Raw genomic sequence first — 15,571 nt, forward strand, 5'->3', positions numbered from 1 at the left:
GGTCGTTATGTACTAGCACTTAATATGGGGAGTAAAAATAAAGAGATAAGAGAGGATTCTGCTAAGGAAAAGGTAGAGCTTACATTCTTTCCATTTACTATCACCCTTCTTCTCCTTAATTTTAAAAATTACTATTCTTTACTTCAAAGTGTGTGTAATGTCTGCTCATGCTCTGGGCCATATTTTAGCATCACATGCTAAAAAAATCTCAAAATTCCAAATCACAAAAGACTAAATTTTAGCACAGACTCATTCCAACAGTTTTCAAAGAGAGTGCAAGCCTGAAGCAAGAGCTCATATGGGCACAATTTATTTCTTCTTTTTGTAGTCCAACCAGGTCTTGCCAGAAGCCCATTAGCAAACCTCAGCTGTCATCTGGGGTTTCAGGACTCTCCTCTTCTTGTCATGAAGGTTCTTGGGTCCAGCAGAAGATGGGCAAGGCCCAGCAATGTAAATGGGGCAGTGGTGAGGTCAGTGGGTGGGTAGTTAAGCAGATCTCAAATATATTGCACAAAGCTCTGACTATGAGGAATGTTTTTATAATCATTTGTTCCCTGCTGGAAACCTGCAGGTTTCAGTCCCTGAGGCATTCTTTGGCAGTCACTGGAGTTATTCTGGCAGTAATTGTTCAGCTGGATCTTCTAGTCTTTTGGATCCATTACAGGCCTTTCAAGGATGGAGTACACAGCTATAATAATCTCTACCCACTGAGAGCATGGTTGTTTATGAAGTTTTCTTCTTTATCAAGCAGAAGAGAAGACAATTAAAAAACATCTGAGTGATCTGACATCTTCATGAAAACCTACCCTGATAGTAGCATCTGTCCTCCTTCCCTCTTCCCCTTAATCCTGCAAGAGCTTCCTGGCACACACTATTCCCCGTTACTTGATCTAAGACTTCCAGTTTTGCAACTTTTTAACCTTTTCCTTTCACTTAAAGATGCAAATCAGACTTGAAAACAATTGTGAAGTTTGAAATAGTGTTTTAAACACCAATAATAATAAAATGTTCCAATTCTAGAAGTGATCAATGGGTTGCCTAAATGCAAAAAGTACAGTTATCCTCAAACAGAAGCACATTTCCTGGTGTCCACATACATCTATTGAACAGGACCAGGACAATTTCTCTTTGTACAGTCCTGATCTCTGCATTGCTTGGAAACACCCCTTCCATGAGGGATGCATCCTTTGATAACAGCAAACATGAGTTTTGTTCTTAACATTGCTACATACAAGAGTTGTGCCTCAGACTCAACAAGGTGATGATCCTGTTGGGTCCCTTCCAACTCAGCAGATTTTATGATTCTATGCAGACAAGCAAATCCCAGCACATGGAATTTGTGCTTTGTACCTTATGGTAATAATCTGCCCAAAGTCCAGCTCGTAATTGTTCACTTGGGCGATGAAGATGGCGGCCACCGCCTCGTACAGCGCCGTCCCGTCCATGTTGATGGTGGCTCCCACGGGCAGCACGAACCGCGCAATCCTCCTGTCCACGTGGTTGTTCTCCAGCAAGCACTTGAAAGTGATAGGCAAAGTGGCTGAGCTGCAGAACAGCACAGAAGCACACATTGGGTTATTTTTGTTTCTGGGGAATTAATAAATTGTACCAAACCTTGTCTAGGCAGGGGAAATTCTACACAACCATCTGAGCACTGCTTCTCATTCCTTGCTCTGCATGTGACTCACTTACCGGGACCGCGCTCCTCCTGAGGGAGGCTATGGACAGTTACATGTATAAATGTTGGAGTTAGTGCTAATTTTGCTCCCAAAAATTAAAAATATTTTTCTCTCTTTCCCTGTTTCAGAAGAAAAGGGACAGAAATCCCACAGAGGCAGTGTTGTACACTCAAATGCAAGAAAAGGGAACAACACCCTGTGCAGCTTACTACTAAAACCTCTGAAAACTTTTGTACACTCATGGTTTCTAAAAATGTTTCCTTCCAGGCCTACCTCATATGTAAACAATTTTTTATTTCTGCAAGGGGTTAGACAAAGATCTTTTCAACAGCTGCCTGAAAATAAAAATTGCAGACAAAACGTCTGTATTTAGGAATATAAAATCCCATTTTCTCCCTGGGACAGATCTACCCACGTCCCTTGTGTGATCATATACCAACCACATAATTGCAGGTCATATAGTAATGTGTACATATGTAAATGAGACATATGTGTGTGGAATATAATGGAATGGTATAAGACCATTTGACAGGTACTTATTTTAAATTGATCCCTTCAAAACTCTAACTCACAATTTCATACCCTAAAATATATTTCCAAGTTTTGTTTTCCTTGACCAAGACAATTAACGAAATACTATATGGTCAGAAATGTTCTCATTTTCAATAAAAGGCACACATTTTTAAATAGTAACACATTGAAATGTGTTTATTTGTATATTTTATCAGCTTTTTGGTACACATTCTGCATTTTATCAAGTGGTCACATTCACTGATATGTCATGAGTAATGAAACTGCATTCAGGTGAATGAGGGGGATTTTTAATGGCACATCAGTTTGTATGGAAAATAAGTAACACCACTGAAGAAAAAAAACAAATGGCAAAATATTTTCCTTGTTATTATACCAATTTTAATACACTGCTCAGTATCTGAGACTATTTAAATGTAATATAGCAAACTCCTTCAAAATTATTCCAGAGTTACCTCTAAAAAAGATAGTTATAGGGGAAATATTGGTATGGTGACACTGTGGTCTTCAGTGTCCTGTTCTCATGTGATTTACATGCCCTTAGACAGGAAATCCAGGTGTCTTTCCCCTGGTTTGGCAGTCAGATTGCTCTGTCACTGTGTGTTGTGACCCTCACATCACAATGTGGCTCCAGTACCTAAACCTTGTAATGATCATTATCTGTTCTTAATTGAAGATAACACATTGGATCTGCAAATTCTTTCTCAGTTGTTGCAAATGTCCTATAAAAGCACAGAGGGATTCAAAAAACTCTAAAATCACAACCTCAAGCTTGCAGGAATACATAAGCAAAATGTTTCCATGAGTAGGAGTTGTCATTTTGTATTTGCAAGCTGTTGTTCGAGGAAAGTGTTTGGAAAGGAAAAGTAGCTTCCTGCCCTGGAAACACAAAACAAAAAAGACAAGGCTATGTTTTCATTATGATATCTCTCTTTTCTATAATTTCATGAAGTCTGACTGCTGAATGATTTACTACAAACTGCCAGTCACTGCCTGAAAATCCAGACAGAAATCTTTCTCTATGTATCTCAATATGCTGGAAAGGCAAGAGAGCAATGGGAATCTGATTACCACCCGTAACTGGAGTATATTAAACTTTTAATTCAGGCAGTCCTAGTATTTAATCAATACTTACTTTGAAAAACAAACACAGCAAAGCATAACCCCATAATCCCCAAGCTGCACATGAGATGTCATTTTTCTCTTGGGCATGTCTGTCATTTTTCACACAGTTATTTGTGAATGACTGAAATTCTCTGAGTCGTGTTTACCATAAAATGTTCATAAAAGAAGAGGATAAGGCTGTGGCTCACAAACAATGTAGAACTGAAAGCCCTGGAATAGCTGCAACTAGAAGCAGACTCAGTAGCATTTCTAGATGTTCTGACTAGCAGCTTGGCCAAGAAACAATTATTTAACTTATTATTCATTGTCTCCCTTTTCTGCAGCTACTCAGTTTTGGAGAGTTACTTGTTTTTAAAGACTGTCTTCCCTCAGACATTTGGCTTTTCTGTAACAAATCCCTGCCTAATTTCTCTGGGGGGAAAAGAGGACAAAAAAGGTGATCTTACAAGTCCTTTCCACGTTGCCCACACTCTGACATACCGGAATATTAAACCTAAGTGTCTGCCTGTTCTGAAGGCAGAGAGCTGAGCTGTCAAATATGCAAATTTTAACTGGTTGACATACTCCAATTTGGTTGAGATGTGAAAAAGATAATGCAAAACAATCTCTTAATACCAATGGCACAACCAGCAAAATCCCCATCTATTTCCTTTGTTGTAAATAGATTTTGTGATACTGTTTTTGCAAGAATTCAAGTTTTAAACTTGTGCACTATCTCACAGTCAGGTGTGTCTTTCATTTGAATTTTATGCTGACTGAAGTAAAATTTCTAAGGCACATAACAGATTGGATTGGTTGTTTGTTAAATATGTTGTTTGTTAAATATAAAATAAAAAAGAAAACAGGCAGAATGTAAGTGCAATGATGATGAAAAACATGCAAGATATAAAAAGGAAGCAAATTTCCAGGTCTTGGATTCCTCTACTTTCTTAGCACAGGCTACTTTACATCTCTGATTACCCTTTCAGCACCTTTTTCATATAAATGAACTTTTCCTGAATACAGGGGACAGAAGTTATGTGGAGTATCCTAGGAGAGGTTGTCTTGTTCAATGATGGTTCATTTTTACTCATAATGTATCATCTGGCACATACCAGAAAAATATGTCATATTCAAGGCTTTGGCTGTTGGTGACTCTCAGGAGGCAAAGGAAAAAAGCTCCTACTGTAATTTTGGAGTAATATTAATATATAATTTCAATATTATAAAAAACACTATCAAATAAATAATTTGTCTCATTTGTCTTTCAGGTTGAATTAGGTGAAGTTTTTTCTTGAAAGCTACTTTTATCTAGTATTAGACAGTGGAGCAGTAACATTAAAGCCTGACATTTAATATTTATTAGGAGGAAAAAATACTCTAAAGCACTGATTTTAATCTGTTAAGTCTTGTAAAACCTGACCCAAGGCTTTCAGCTGAGAAGTATCTTCTCCCAGCATTAACTCTGACAATTAAAAATACATTTTCAGAGTCTAATCTCAATTTTGGAATAAAATGCTGTAGCTGCAGAGACTGAGCATAAGCTAATGCTGGCCCAGGCCAAGCTTTTACTAGTGAGAGCCACAAAGACAGCCAGTCACTGTGGAAGAACAGCTGTTCAGCCTGCTCTGTTTATCTTATCACTCAAATGCATTTTGATATTTGCTCCAAAAAAATCAGCAAACTGATCTCATCTCCCCTGTCTAAATCTGCCTTTAATTTACACTGTGCAATAGCCAAGATCTTAGTGTTTCATAAGCAGCAAAAACCTTGAAAACCTCATGGTTTATAATTCATCTTCAGAGAAGATGAAAATTGCTTCTTTTGATGGGATGTCCCACTGAAAAGATGCTGCTTTAATTCATTAATGATATGGAAAGATGACCTAGAAAACCAAAATTCCCTCTTGCCATTATTAGAATGAGGAAAGCTAAAATCATGAAGATTTTGCCTGCAGGCCAAATTCTGCTTTTTCAGTGTGGTAAGAGGTGACAAGATCAGGGCAGTGTGGGGGGAAGAAAGCAGAGTCAGGAATCCCCCCAGCTGTGCAGCCTGGACACCCCAGAGCAGGGTGGGCAAAGGCAGCACGTGCCCACCCTCAGTGATGCAGGAAGGAGGACCTGTGCACGTTCATTGTGTCCTAAATGATGCACCAAAGGAAAAAGATCTGCTTATCTGCCCCTGCATCTCCACTGCTCCAAAATACTGCTGTGATTGGGATTTCTGGAGAAATATAAGGGGACTGGGAATGGGGTGCAGAACCTTTCACGAGAGGGAAACAAGCAGAAATAATGTTGAGATTCAGTAAAATCATTTCCATCAATGGCTGCTTAGTGGCTTTCAAGTTTCCCTGTGTTACATTCTTGGGTTTTGTAAATGGTATTGTTTTTGCTTCTTGTAGTTTGATCTCCAGCTTTACAAACAAGCTTTCCACAGGTGCAGACTATCTGCAATGAGTATCAGCACACTGGCCTGTGATTTTCTTTCTATCTTTAGATGTAGACCTGAACCAACACAGAAAACTCTCCAAGAAACACATCAGTATTCTTAAAATCAACTCTTTATTCTTCTCTAGGATGATCTGAAAATCCAATACCCACATGACAAGTGTTATATAATGCCCCCGTGGCAAATCTTATTTAACCAAATACAGATGTGTTGACTGTCAGGAGAGGCAGCTCTGCTGTCCAGCCCCAATTATTTGTGCATGTTCTCTTGGCAACAGCTCAGTTATGTGCAGTATCCATTCCTTTCAGTGTAACGAAGGTGAAAAGTTCAGCTATTTCTAGACAAGACACTGCTATTTGAGCAGAAAAACATTGGAAACCATGTTGGGCCTGTGTTGGATTTGCAAAATATACATACTCTTAGGGAGGGACAAACAACTAAATCCAAAAATGTCCAAGGCCCAAATCTGTATGTTCAGAGCCTTTCCTCCAGACTCACCTTAAATTTGGTGGTACTTTAGCGTCTCTCAATAAAGATACTAAATCTGGTAGCAAGTCCTGCTGGTGGTTCTGGTGACAGACTGAGCTGCCAGCTGGTGCCAGAGCTCTGTTCCCAAACTACACCCTCTCTGGGCCTATAAATAATTATTCCTTGCACAGCTGAAGGGAGAAAGTTCTGTCTCAAAGCACTTGATATCCCCAGAGGCAGGCTCTTAACTGGGAGTCAGAGCCCAGGAGAGTCAAAGTCAGCACAGGCTTAAGAGAAAGCTGAATTCCGTGTGTATTCCCCACTGTTGGCAGGCACTCCCACATCAGCTTGGGGTAAGGAAATGGGGCTGAAGAAAACCTCAAGTAAGGATTGGTTTCCCTTGAAGAGGCTCAGCAGAGACAGACACCTCTCTCTCATCAGTTTCCAGATCAGTAAAGGACTCTTAAATTGGTGATAAACTCAAAATGCAATGCTGAAGAAAATATGAAAAATTAGGAAAAGTAGTATGTTTTGAAATGGTGAAATATGTGCTGGTCTTTTAAGTCTTTATGAAACCTTCCCTGATGAAAGTTCTATAGATGCTAAAGATAAAACAAGGACCAAAATTTTTTTTTTTTCCTAAAAAGAGAAATATTCAGATTGGATTTTTAGTAAAAGTTATCTCTTTCTAGAAAAAAAGAGGGAATGAATGGAACGGCACAGATTAAAAAACTGTGTCAGCAATAAAATTCTTCAGAAAGAGAATTCCTAGAGAAGCAGGGCAGATAGTCAAGTGTGTCAAATGTGAGCCTGATGAGCCTTTCCAACACTGACATCTTTGAGTGCAAAATTCTCATCTTACTTGAATGTGGGGATGTGCTGACATCTCAAGCTACAAACTTTTTATGTTCTAATGAAAAAGCTTTCCTTAATTATTGAAGCATAATTAGAGTTTAAACACCACCCACCATGTAATTTTTCTTGACTTTGTATTTCTCAGTATGCTGCTCTTTATAGGTCATTTTGGAGCAAACTATTATACATGAAAACACCTTGTAAAATGTAACAGTGGAAATGCAATACCTTCTGTACTGAAATAATAATTCCCTCCTCCCCTTTCTTTTACTCCTCTACATTCCTTCAGCCACAGATGCCATGAAGCTGTGTTGTCATATTGGCTACACAGAAATGTGATTTTAATTGTCATTCTTGTCTTTGCTCCACACAAGGCAATTCCAGCCCTTTCAAGCACAACTCATGCACCATTTTATCCATGTTGGGAGTCATTTTCCTAGCCAGTTCACAAGCTGGTTCCCATTTTCACCGTACCTTTGTTCAGCTATGGTTAAAACTCATTGTACATCTTCCCTAAAAAGGGTGCAAAAAATATTATTCCTTGAGCAGAAGAGTTAAATACTTTCCCAATGCTGGACAATAGCTTGCAACCACAGTCTTTTCTTAATGTACCAAGAAACAAAGACTAAGATGAGTAGAAAGGATAAAATGTTTCCACATGACTGAAATAAGAGGTTCCCCACTAACACCAAAAATGAAGTCTGGACAAACTGCATGTCCCTCATATACATTAACTTTGTAGAAACACAATATTTTTTATATGGAAAAAGAACTTATTTCCTTTCTAGTCCTCTACAAAAAAAAATGGTTTGTCCAATATTTTTTAAACCAAGGGAAAACAATGTGACAAAATCATTGTCCAATGACTCCCACATAACTTCCAAATGTTGAGACACACATTTTTTAAATTTATACCAGTGAATTGGACAGAGACCATTGTTCAGATACAGAAATATCTGTTCCACTACAGCAATAGTGTGATCTTCCCAAGAGGTAGCTGTAGTAAGGATCTAGCAAATATTTTATTGGATCTGTCTAGAAACTCTGTAATACCTGGAGGATGTGGCCAGAGCAATGAGCAAGGCTTGAAGGATCCCTCTGATGAAGACAATGGGATTCTTCTTGGTGATGAAGAAGTACATCATTGGCAGAATAAACAGCCCGTGCACCACCAGGCCGCACACCACCGTAATGGCGTAGAAACCCAGCTTCTTCCCAATGGCCGAGGGGTCATCCATTTCTAGGATTTTGCCAGCTATTAGGAACACAATTCCAAATGGAAAATACCTGAGCAAAAAGAAAGACAGTCATTATTAGGAGACAGCTCCCTCCCATCACACAGTAAGAACTGGCAGATCCTTCCAGAGGCAGTGCAGTAACAGCACTGTCTGTGTTTGGCTGTTCTGTTTCCACACGAGAGGAGGGTGCCCAGAGCACTGGGCTGAACAGTTTTTTCTGCAGGGTCCCCCTCAGCATGGCTGAGGTTATGGTGCTGGCAAAGAATGACTTTAAAATGTTTTGGTTCTGAAGGCAGCTCTGATGTTTTAGCTTCAGGCAGGTAAATTACTGGGAAAAAGGGGAATAAATCTTAAACTCCTCTCATGTGTTTGTGCTCATGTAACTGTTCATGGATTTTCATTGGAAGCTCTTAAGTAAACGTTTATATTGCCTTTGGAAGACAGAGGAGAAACACCAACATACATTAGACGTGCTCTTGGACTGCCTGGGGGTTTGATTTGGGGCAGATAAATAGGCAGAAGAATTGTTAGTTTCTGAATCCACTCTGGACAGGTGCTTTATCAAAACAGTTGTGCTTCTGTGCACAGCTACATACAAAGCCATGGATGCCAAAAAGCTTTAGATTTAAAAAAAGTTAGAAAATCTGGGGGTATCCAACCATCTTCCACTTGCAGCTGTGCCATCTCCAGAGACTTTACACAACTTCCTCATTTTTCCAGAAATAAACGACCTCCTTTGGTATCTGACCAAGCAATCATTCCCTGACCCAGCTCAGTCAGATTGGACCACGTAGCTGGAAAGAGAGGCTGGTAGTGGTTCCCTGCCCCACGTCAGGCTGAGCCACAGTGAGGGACATTCTGAAGTGGAGAGAAGGTGCAGAGCTGATGGTTCTTGTTGGCAGCCACCTGCTGTTCCTCTGGGCAGACGTGTTGGCAGGTCTGGCTGGGTCTGCAGCAGTGCTAGATGGAAGTACCAGCTAGAGCATCCCATCATGCTTCTCCCTTGTGTGGTATGGGTGGCTCTAATCCCTCTTGGCATGCCCAGGGATTAGTAGTGCCCTTAAGGCATTCAGCACACCCCACCCAGCTATACCATGTTCTGTTATTTGGGAGTAACAACACAGAGGGTGTCCCTGTCAACAGGGTAGTACAGACCAGGGACAGATGTGTGTGCATCCTCAAATGCTGAGGCCCTGCAAAACTAAGAGTTGTTCACCCTCGTTTATTTCCCTGGAAATAAATTTGTGAGATTTCTGTGCATTTTCTTCTGTTGAAATGTTCTTACTCTTTTTAAAAAAATATTGATTTTCTTATTGAAACAGTTACTTACCAAACAGCAACTGCCACTATCTTCATGACAGATTCGTTCAAACACTGGCAAAAGCTGACCAAAGGGATGCCACTGTTCCCCATTCTTCCCAACATTATGCCTGCAATCAAAGCATTCAGGTTCAGTTTCTCAGGTCTTCACACACAGCCCCAGTGCTTTCCCTCCCTGCTATAACTCAAAGTCCCCTGGCAGCAAGCCTGTGTCCTTAACCATCTGTCATAGAGCCCTGGGAGGGATTTACCTGCTCTGAGTGATCCATGGAAGACAAACTGAGAATAATTTTCTAGTGAAGGAAACTGTTTCTGCCTACAACCAGGCAACACCCAGGAGAACTTGGAAGGCAAAGCCAGATTTTGAGGTTTGTTCTGGTAATGGGGAGTTAGTAATGAAGTCTCTGTCATATTTTTAGTAGCTTCCTGTCTACATGATAATAATTAACCTTTATAATCAGTCAAGCTTTGCAGTTTTGGGGAAGGTAAGGAAATGCAGTTTCATGGGGAGAAAGGCCAAATTGCATAAAGACTAACCAGTAAAGAAGAAAGCAAATAAAACCCATTTATGTGCCCCCACTGCTCAGAAAGGAAATGAATACAGCTCTGGGATGTGTCACCTAACCAGACAGTGTTAGTTTCCATTAATGCATATGAATAGATGACATTTTCCTATAGCTAATTATCCTCCCTGAAAGGATTATAAGTGAGTGAGTCAATTGCTCAAGGAAGCACTTCAAAAACCGGCTGTACCCAGGGAGTTTGACTTTGAGGGGAGCTGTCTGGGGAAGCAGGGGCTGGCAGTGGGATATATGCTGCCACTTGCTCTGGATGTGCAGTGTCCTTGCTTTTAGCAGGAGCCTGGGCTCTGTCCCTTGGAGCCCACAGCTCAGAGCCACGTCTCAGGCAGCACCACTTCCAGGGCCAATCCCCTGCTGAGGCAGGGAGGGAGGCTTTTAGCTGCCTTATCCAGGGATTTCACAATAGCAGTGCACTCAAGATGTCAGTTTGTGAGCCTGTTAATACTCATCTAAGCCATAACTTCTAGGTCAGAAGACAGCACTTTCATTAAGCATGTTGCTCATCTTTGGTAATAGGACATTAACTATAGTTCAGCTCTTCTAGCCTGGTCAGTGGCTGTTTCACAAGAGTCTTGTCTTCTAAATCTGCATAATTCCAAAAAGATGAAATGTCTTCTTTTTAATTTTGCAGGAACAACTGCAACTTTCTCCTTAAAACACTGTCCTACCTAGGCATGTGTGTGTTGGTGGGGACAGACAGGGGAGTGGGCAGGACTGGGGCCTCCAGTCTGCAGCCCTGATGTACCAAGGTCCGTTTTGATGCAAACATTTTCCTTGTAATGAATAAATAATTTGTGCTCCTCTAAGAAAAAAAGGTCCAATGTCTCAAGTTCTTTGCCACTGTTACCATCTCTAGCAGAAACTCCTGCACACTGTGAGGAGAGGCAGTGTAGCTACTCCCAGCTGAGCCAGCACGAAGGCTTTACACTCTGCCTGTCCAATATTGCCCATTCTAATGCATGCCTGGCAAAGAAGTCCAGTCGTTGACACCCAGGATGTATTTCTGGACTGAGCATACTAAGCAATTCGCCTCCTGCTTCATGGAAAGACAATTAGCTCAAATCTAAATTTAATTATTGTTCCTTTATGCCATTATGGTGTTGATGGGCCTTAAGGAACCTGTAATAACTCATACCCACCCTACTGCTGTTTTTCTCTGATGTAGAAAGACCTTTGAGCAAATAAAGCTCAGCAAAACTGTTGCAAAGCACCAACGTCTCTACAATTTTAATAAATAAAAACTTTGGAAGGCTGCTCTTCTTTCATAGGGTTTGAGGCCATATGTCTTCTGTTTCAGTGCTTCCATTTTGGGGGCGGCAGGGTGGTACAGAAGGCTGAAGACAGTGATAAATGCTTGGCTGCATCCTTTGTTCAAAACAAAAGCCTGAAATAGTCCCTGGTGATCACAGTTATTTAGGGTTCGGTGTCTCAGGTTTTTTTGTGGCTGATACAGCCATAGGTGACCCAGCAGCCACGCTGTGGGTGACAGTCCTGGTACTGTTTTCTGTACACCAGCCAGGAAGAAATCAGCTCTCAGTTTCCACCTCCTGAGCCCCAGGCCAGCAATTCTGAGGGGCTTGGTAAAAGTCATTCATTCAGTTCTGGGAAGACAATGAATAATCTTCTGTTCTCAGAAGCAGAAAATTGCCCTTGGTCCTAATAAGTACATGTAATTAATTCATTCATATCCAGTACGTTTTGACTGGAATAGTGTTTGCAGTCACATTTTACTTTGGAAATGGACTGTAAAATACTACAAACTGGGAGAGAGCCAGTTTCCAGCAAGGTTGTACATGGAATGCCACTCACTGGAGAAACTAATAAAACAGAGACAAATCCATTAATTCCAGGTTTGAATCTTGACCCCTTGTGCTGGTATGAACCATAATATAATAAATACAGTCAAAGATGTTTTATGGAACTACTTTTGCTGACCAGATTAACTTCCAAGAATAAATTAAGGAAAATTTGATCAGCATTTTCTTATAAAAATCATCAGAACTTTATGATTAACTAGGAAATGTTTGTTTAAATTTCTTCTTTCAAATCCACAAATCCACAAACACAGTATAACACACATGGCACCAATGAGTTCCTCCAGCAAATTAAACTAAATAAATAAGCCAGACAGAAGCTCTTACTGGGACAAGCTACTAGGTGGTATATAACTATCTTCATTGCAGGATAGAAAAATAAAATCGAGAAGTTTCAATCAAAAAAGGAAGATCCACAGATCTAAAGCTCATAAACCAATATGGGTTGGAATACTTGTAGAGGGGCCATGGATCTGATCTGGTGGTGATTCCTTCCTCCTCTGAGCACACTGTGTTAGTGTGTCTAACAGGCAGCAAAAAATGGTTCCTAAATAAAGCTCAAAATAATTGACAAAAAAAATATGAAAAAGATTGCAAGTGAATGCACAGAAAACACAACTCCATGGAAAAAAAGTCATCAAGGATTTTCAAAATTTATCTTCAAAAGGGTGGGAGAACAGCTCTGTAACAGTCTTGCCTTTTCCCCCACAAAGTTTAGATAGAAGCAGTTAAAAAAGCTGAATCAAGAAACCAAGCAACCCAACCCCAATCCTTTTCTCTTAAATGGACACTTGGATTATTACAAACCAAACATGTCTCAAACCTACCCATTGTAGCAGAGAATATCACAATCCCAAGTACATTCATGCCATCACTAGTGCCTGGCTCTGATTTGTAAATCACTTCAGGAGGGGGAGTGATATCCAAGGCAAAATTCTGGACATTAGATCCATTCTCATCCTGGACTCCATATATTATAATGCGACGAGTAGTGCTTTCAGATGATGCTTTGTTAGATTTAATGATGGGAATACTCCTGGTGCGATACTGAAAGAAAACGAAGTAGTTTTTATTACAATCTCCCAGCAGGAATTAATAGTTTAATGATACCTCCTAAGTGCTCTGTTTCAACAATGCTGCATGTTGAAGGGAGAGGCATGAAAAAGAGAATGAACACTCCTGTCCCTGTCTGCTAAAATCTGTAAAAACAGTTGAATTTTTTGAAAAGCATAACAAAACCAGAGTTTGGTGCAGCAAACACTTTGCCTCCTCACAGAGCTACTTTCCTGTAAGACATAATTAGGAATGACTCCCTAGAGGTTCTGAGTGCCCTTCTCTTTGTGAGGTTCCCGTGAAATATTCCCCCGGGTGAAATAAATACAGCCATGCCTCTTGCTCACTCAGAACTTTTAGGTGAGCTTTTCTTGCCAAATTCCAAAATGAGTAATTAGATTCTTCCCCAATACATTATTTTGTTGCTTTAACTGAAAATAGTATTCTGTTCTTCCTTTGTGTGGTGTTGCAGGGTGCTCTTAAACATATTCCAACTCTCCTCAGGTGGATGTGGAGCTGACACAGGAGTGCATATCTATTCTCTAGTCACACTAGAGAGCACTTTATCTCTGTTTTGTCTTCAGATACCATGGCTGCTGAGGCTAATGGAATGGGACTCATTAATTCCTAAATGCTGAAGGTACTAACAGTATCTGAAGTCATATGCCATGTCTGTATCTGGGTTGTGTTTTACAAAGAAACATGTTTCACATAATGCTGGCTTATGTCTTTCATCAGTAAAAGGAACATAGCCACTTACCTGCTTGAATGTGGCCTCAACAAGATTGGCTGGAAACATGTTCCTAAAAATGAACAAATAGAAGAATAATTTCTATGGAACTGAAACCAACTTCTTTTTGCTGTGTGTTGGGTCTCCCATGATAAATCGGTTCTATGCCCTCCTGGAGAGCAGGGGGTGGGCAGGTGCAGAGGATGCCACTCTCTCCCACTCTGCCATACAGCTGTGCCTGGCTGAGCACGGCTCAACAGAGAGACAGCTCCTTGGAACTGAAGTTTTGGGACTTGCTTCCAAACACCTGAGGTGAGACCCAGGAGCTCTGGCTGCAGATTTTGGCTCTGCCACAGTCTCCACGTTGTAAGTGGGGCGACATAATTGCTGGGATTCCCTTCCCCATCTGTTGACTGAGGAGATGAATGTTCTTTTATTCCATATTTTGTCTTCCCTACTTAGATAATGAGCTGTTCAAGACAGTCAGGGATGTATTCCTGAGACCCCTGGGTGCTGTAATCTACTGTGGGACTTCTAAGTACCCTGTGCTAATTCATAAACTGTAGTACCCCCGATATATTTTCATCACTAAAATTGCAAGTGATGTAGACTTTGCAGTGGTTTGGTCAAGAACAATTTGCTTTCCAAAAAGAGGATCTCATTCCTGATTAAAAGAGTTGAGGTTAGAGCTGTACGGTCTGTGCTAAATTTTATTTTGATACAGTTCTGAGGCTTCAGAACAAGAACCTGAATGAAGCCAATGGCTTCATCTTTGCTCACAGCTGAGCTACAGAGGAAGACAATGACCAAACACGGAGATTGCAGGGAAACCAATAGATTTTTTAATTCCAAAAGGGACTCTTTTTGTCACCTTTTATGACTTGCTGTGTATCTCAGTCTGTAACATTTCACACAATTATACCTGGAGCTAATTTATAGCTTCAGTTTGAGCTAGATACTGCTTTGCAGAAAGACATTCAATCCTAATTTGAAATGGAGAGCACACCCTCTACAGGCTTCAAAGAGGAATCATAGTATTACTGGGAAAAAATAGCTAAGAAGTCATACATTTCTATGCAGCATTTGAGAATCAAGATTTGTGTGGTGATTCTAATAGGATCATGTTCAGGAGTGATTTATTTTCAACCCTAAGCTTCTGAACCTTGGGGCAGAAGACAGTGAGAGTCTATGACCCAATTATCTCCTTTCATATACATATATCTATGCAAAGAGAAACTCCTGAATTCTCCAACAAAATGACTTTTAATTCAAAGTCCTGCTTAAACCCCAAGACAGGTTAACACTTAAATACATGTGAAAAGCCTATTCTCATTTGAAAGAGAATTTCTGTGTGCATGGACAGTTAAATGCATGCTGAACAGAGACATTGTTCAGAGCTGCTTTCCTCTCTGCAGCAGCATATACTTGCTGCTGAGGGAGTCACTGTGCAGCACTGGCTAAGAAAACACGATTTTTTTTCTATTTTAAGTGATCATAATATGACATGATGGTCACACTTAAAAGTATGAGGTAGATTCTGCATCAGTAGCATCAAGCACAGAGAGCAATTGCTACAAAGAGGTAATTAATTACAGTTTTTAGAGAGAACTGTGTGAGAAAAATTTTAATTAAATGATAGTAGTACTGTGTAATGATTGAAATGGAAGACTGAACATGAGAGGGGTTTGTTGGCCTGCTGCTTGAGAGCAGGCAAGTCTCATAAAGGCATCAGGTTGTCTCTGCAAACTGT

The 15,571-nt window shown here is 40.4% G+C and overlaps 1 protein-coding gene across 2 annotated transcripts in view; it reads right to left on the reverse strand.

Annotated features, from left to right (window-relative positions):
* The window catches only part of SLC1A7 (solute carrier family 1 member 7), a 51,792-nt gene that overhangs the window by 9,345 nt on the left and 26,876 nt on the right, over positions 1-15,571 (reverse strand). For both annotated transcript variants that reach the window (XM_032118137.1, XM_032118136.1), the window contains exons 4-8: positions 13,852-13,894; positions 12,866-13,085; positions 9,654-9,753; positions 8,139-8,372; positions 1,351-1,545 (exon numbers count right to left, since the gene is read on the reverse strand). In XM_032118137.1, the coding sequence (XP_031974028.1) occupies positions 1,351-1,545; positions 8,139-8,372; positions 9,654-9,753; positions 12,866-13,085; positions 13,852-13,894 (792 nt within the window). The remainder of the gene's footprint in view (positions 1-1,350; positions 1,546-8,138; positions 8,373-9,653; positions 9,754-12,865; positions 13,086-13,851; positions 13,895-15,571) is intronic.

This window comes from Corvus moneduloides, chromosome 9 (assembly GCF_009650955.1).
Source record: "Corvus moneduloides isolate bCorMon1 chromosome 9, bCorMon1.pri, whole genome shotgun sequence".
Taxonomy (NCBI): domain Eukaryota; kingdom Metazoa; phylum Chordata; class Aves; order Passeriformes; family Corvidae; genus Corvus; species Corvus moneduloides.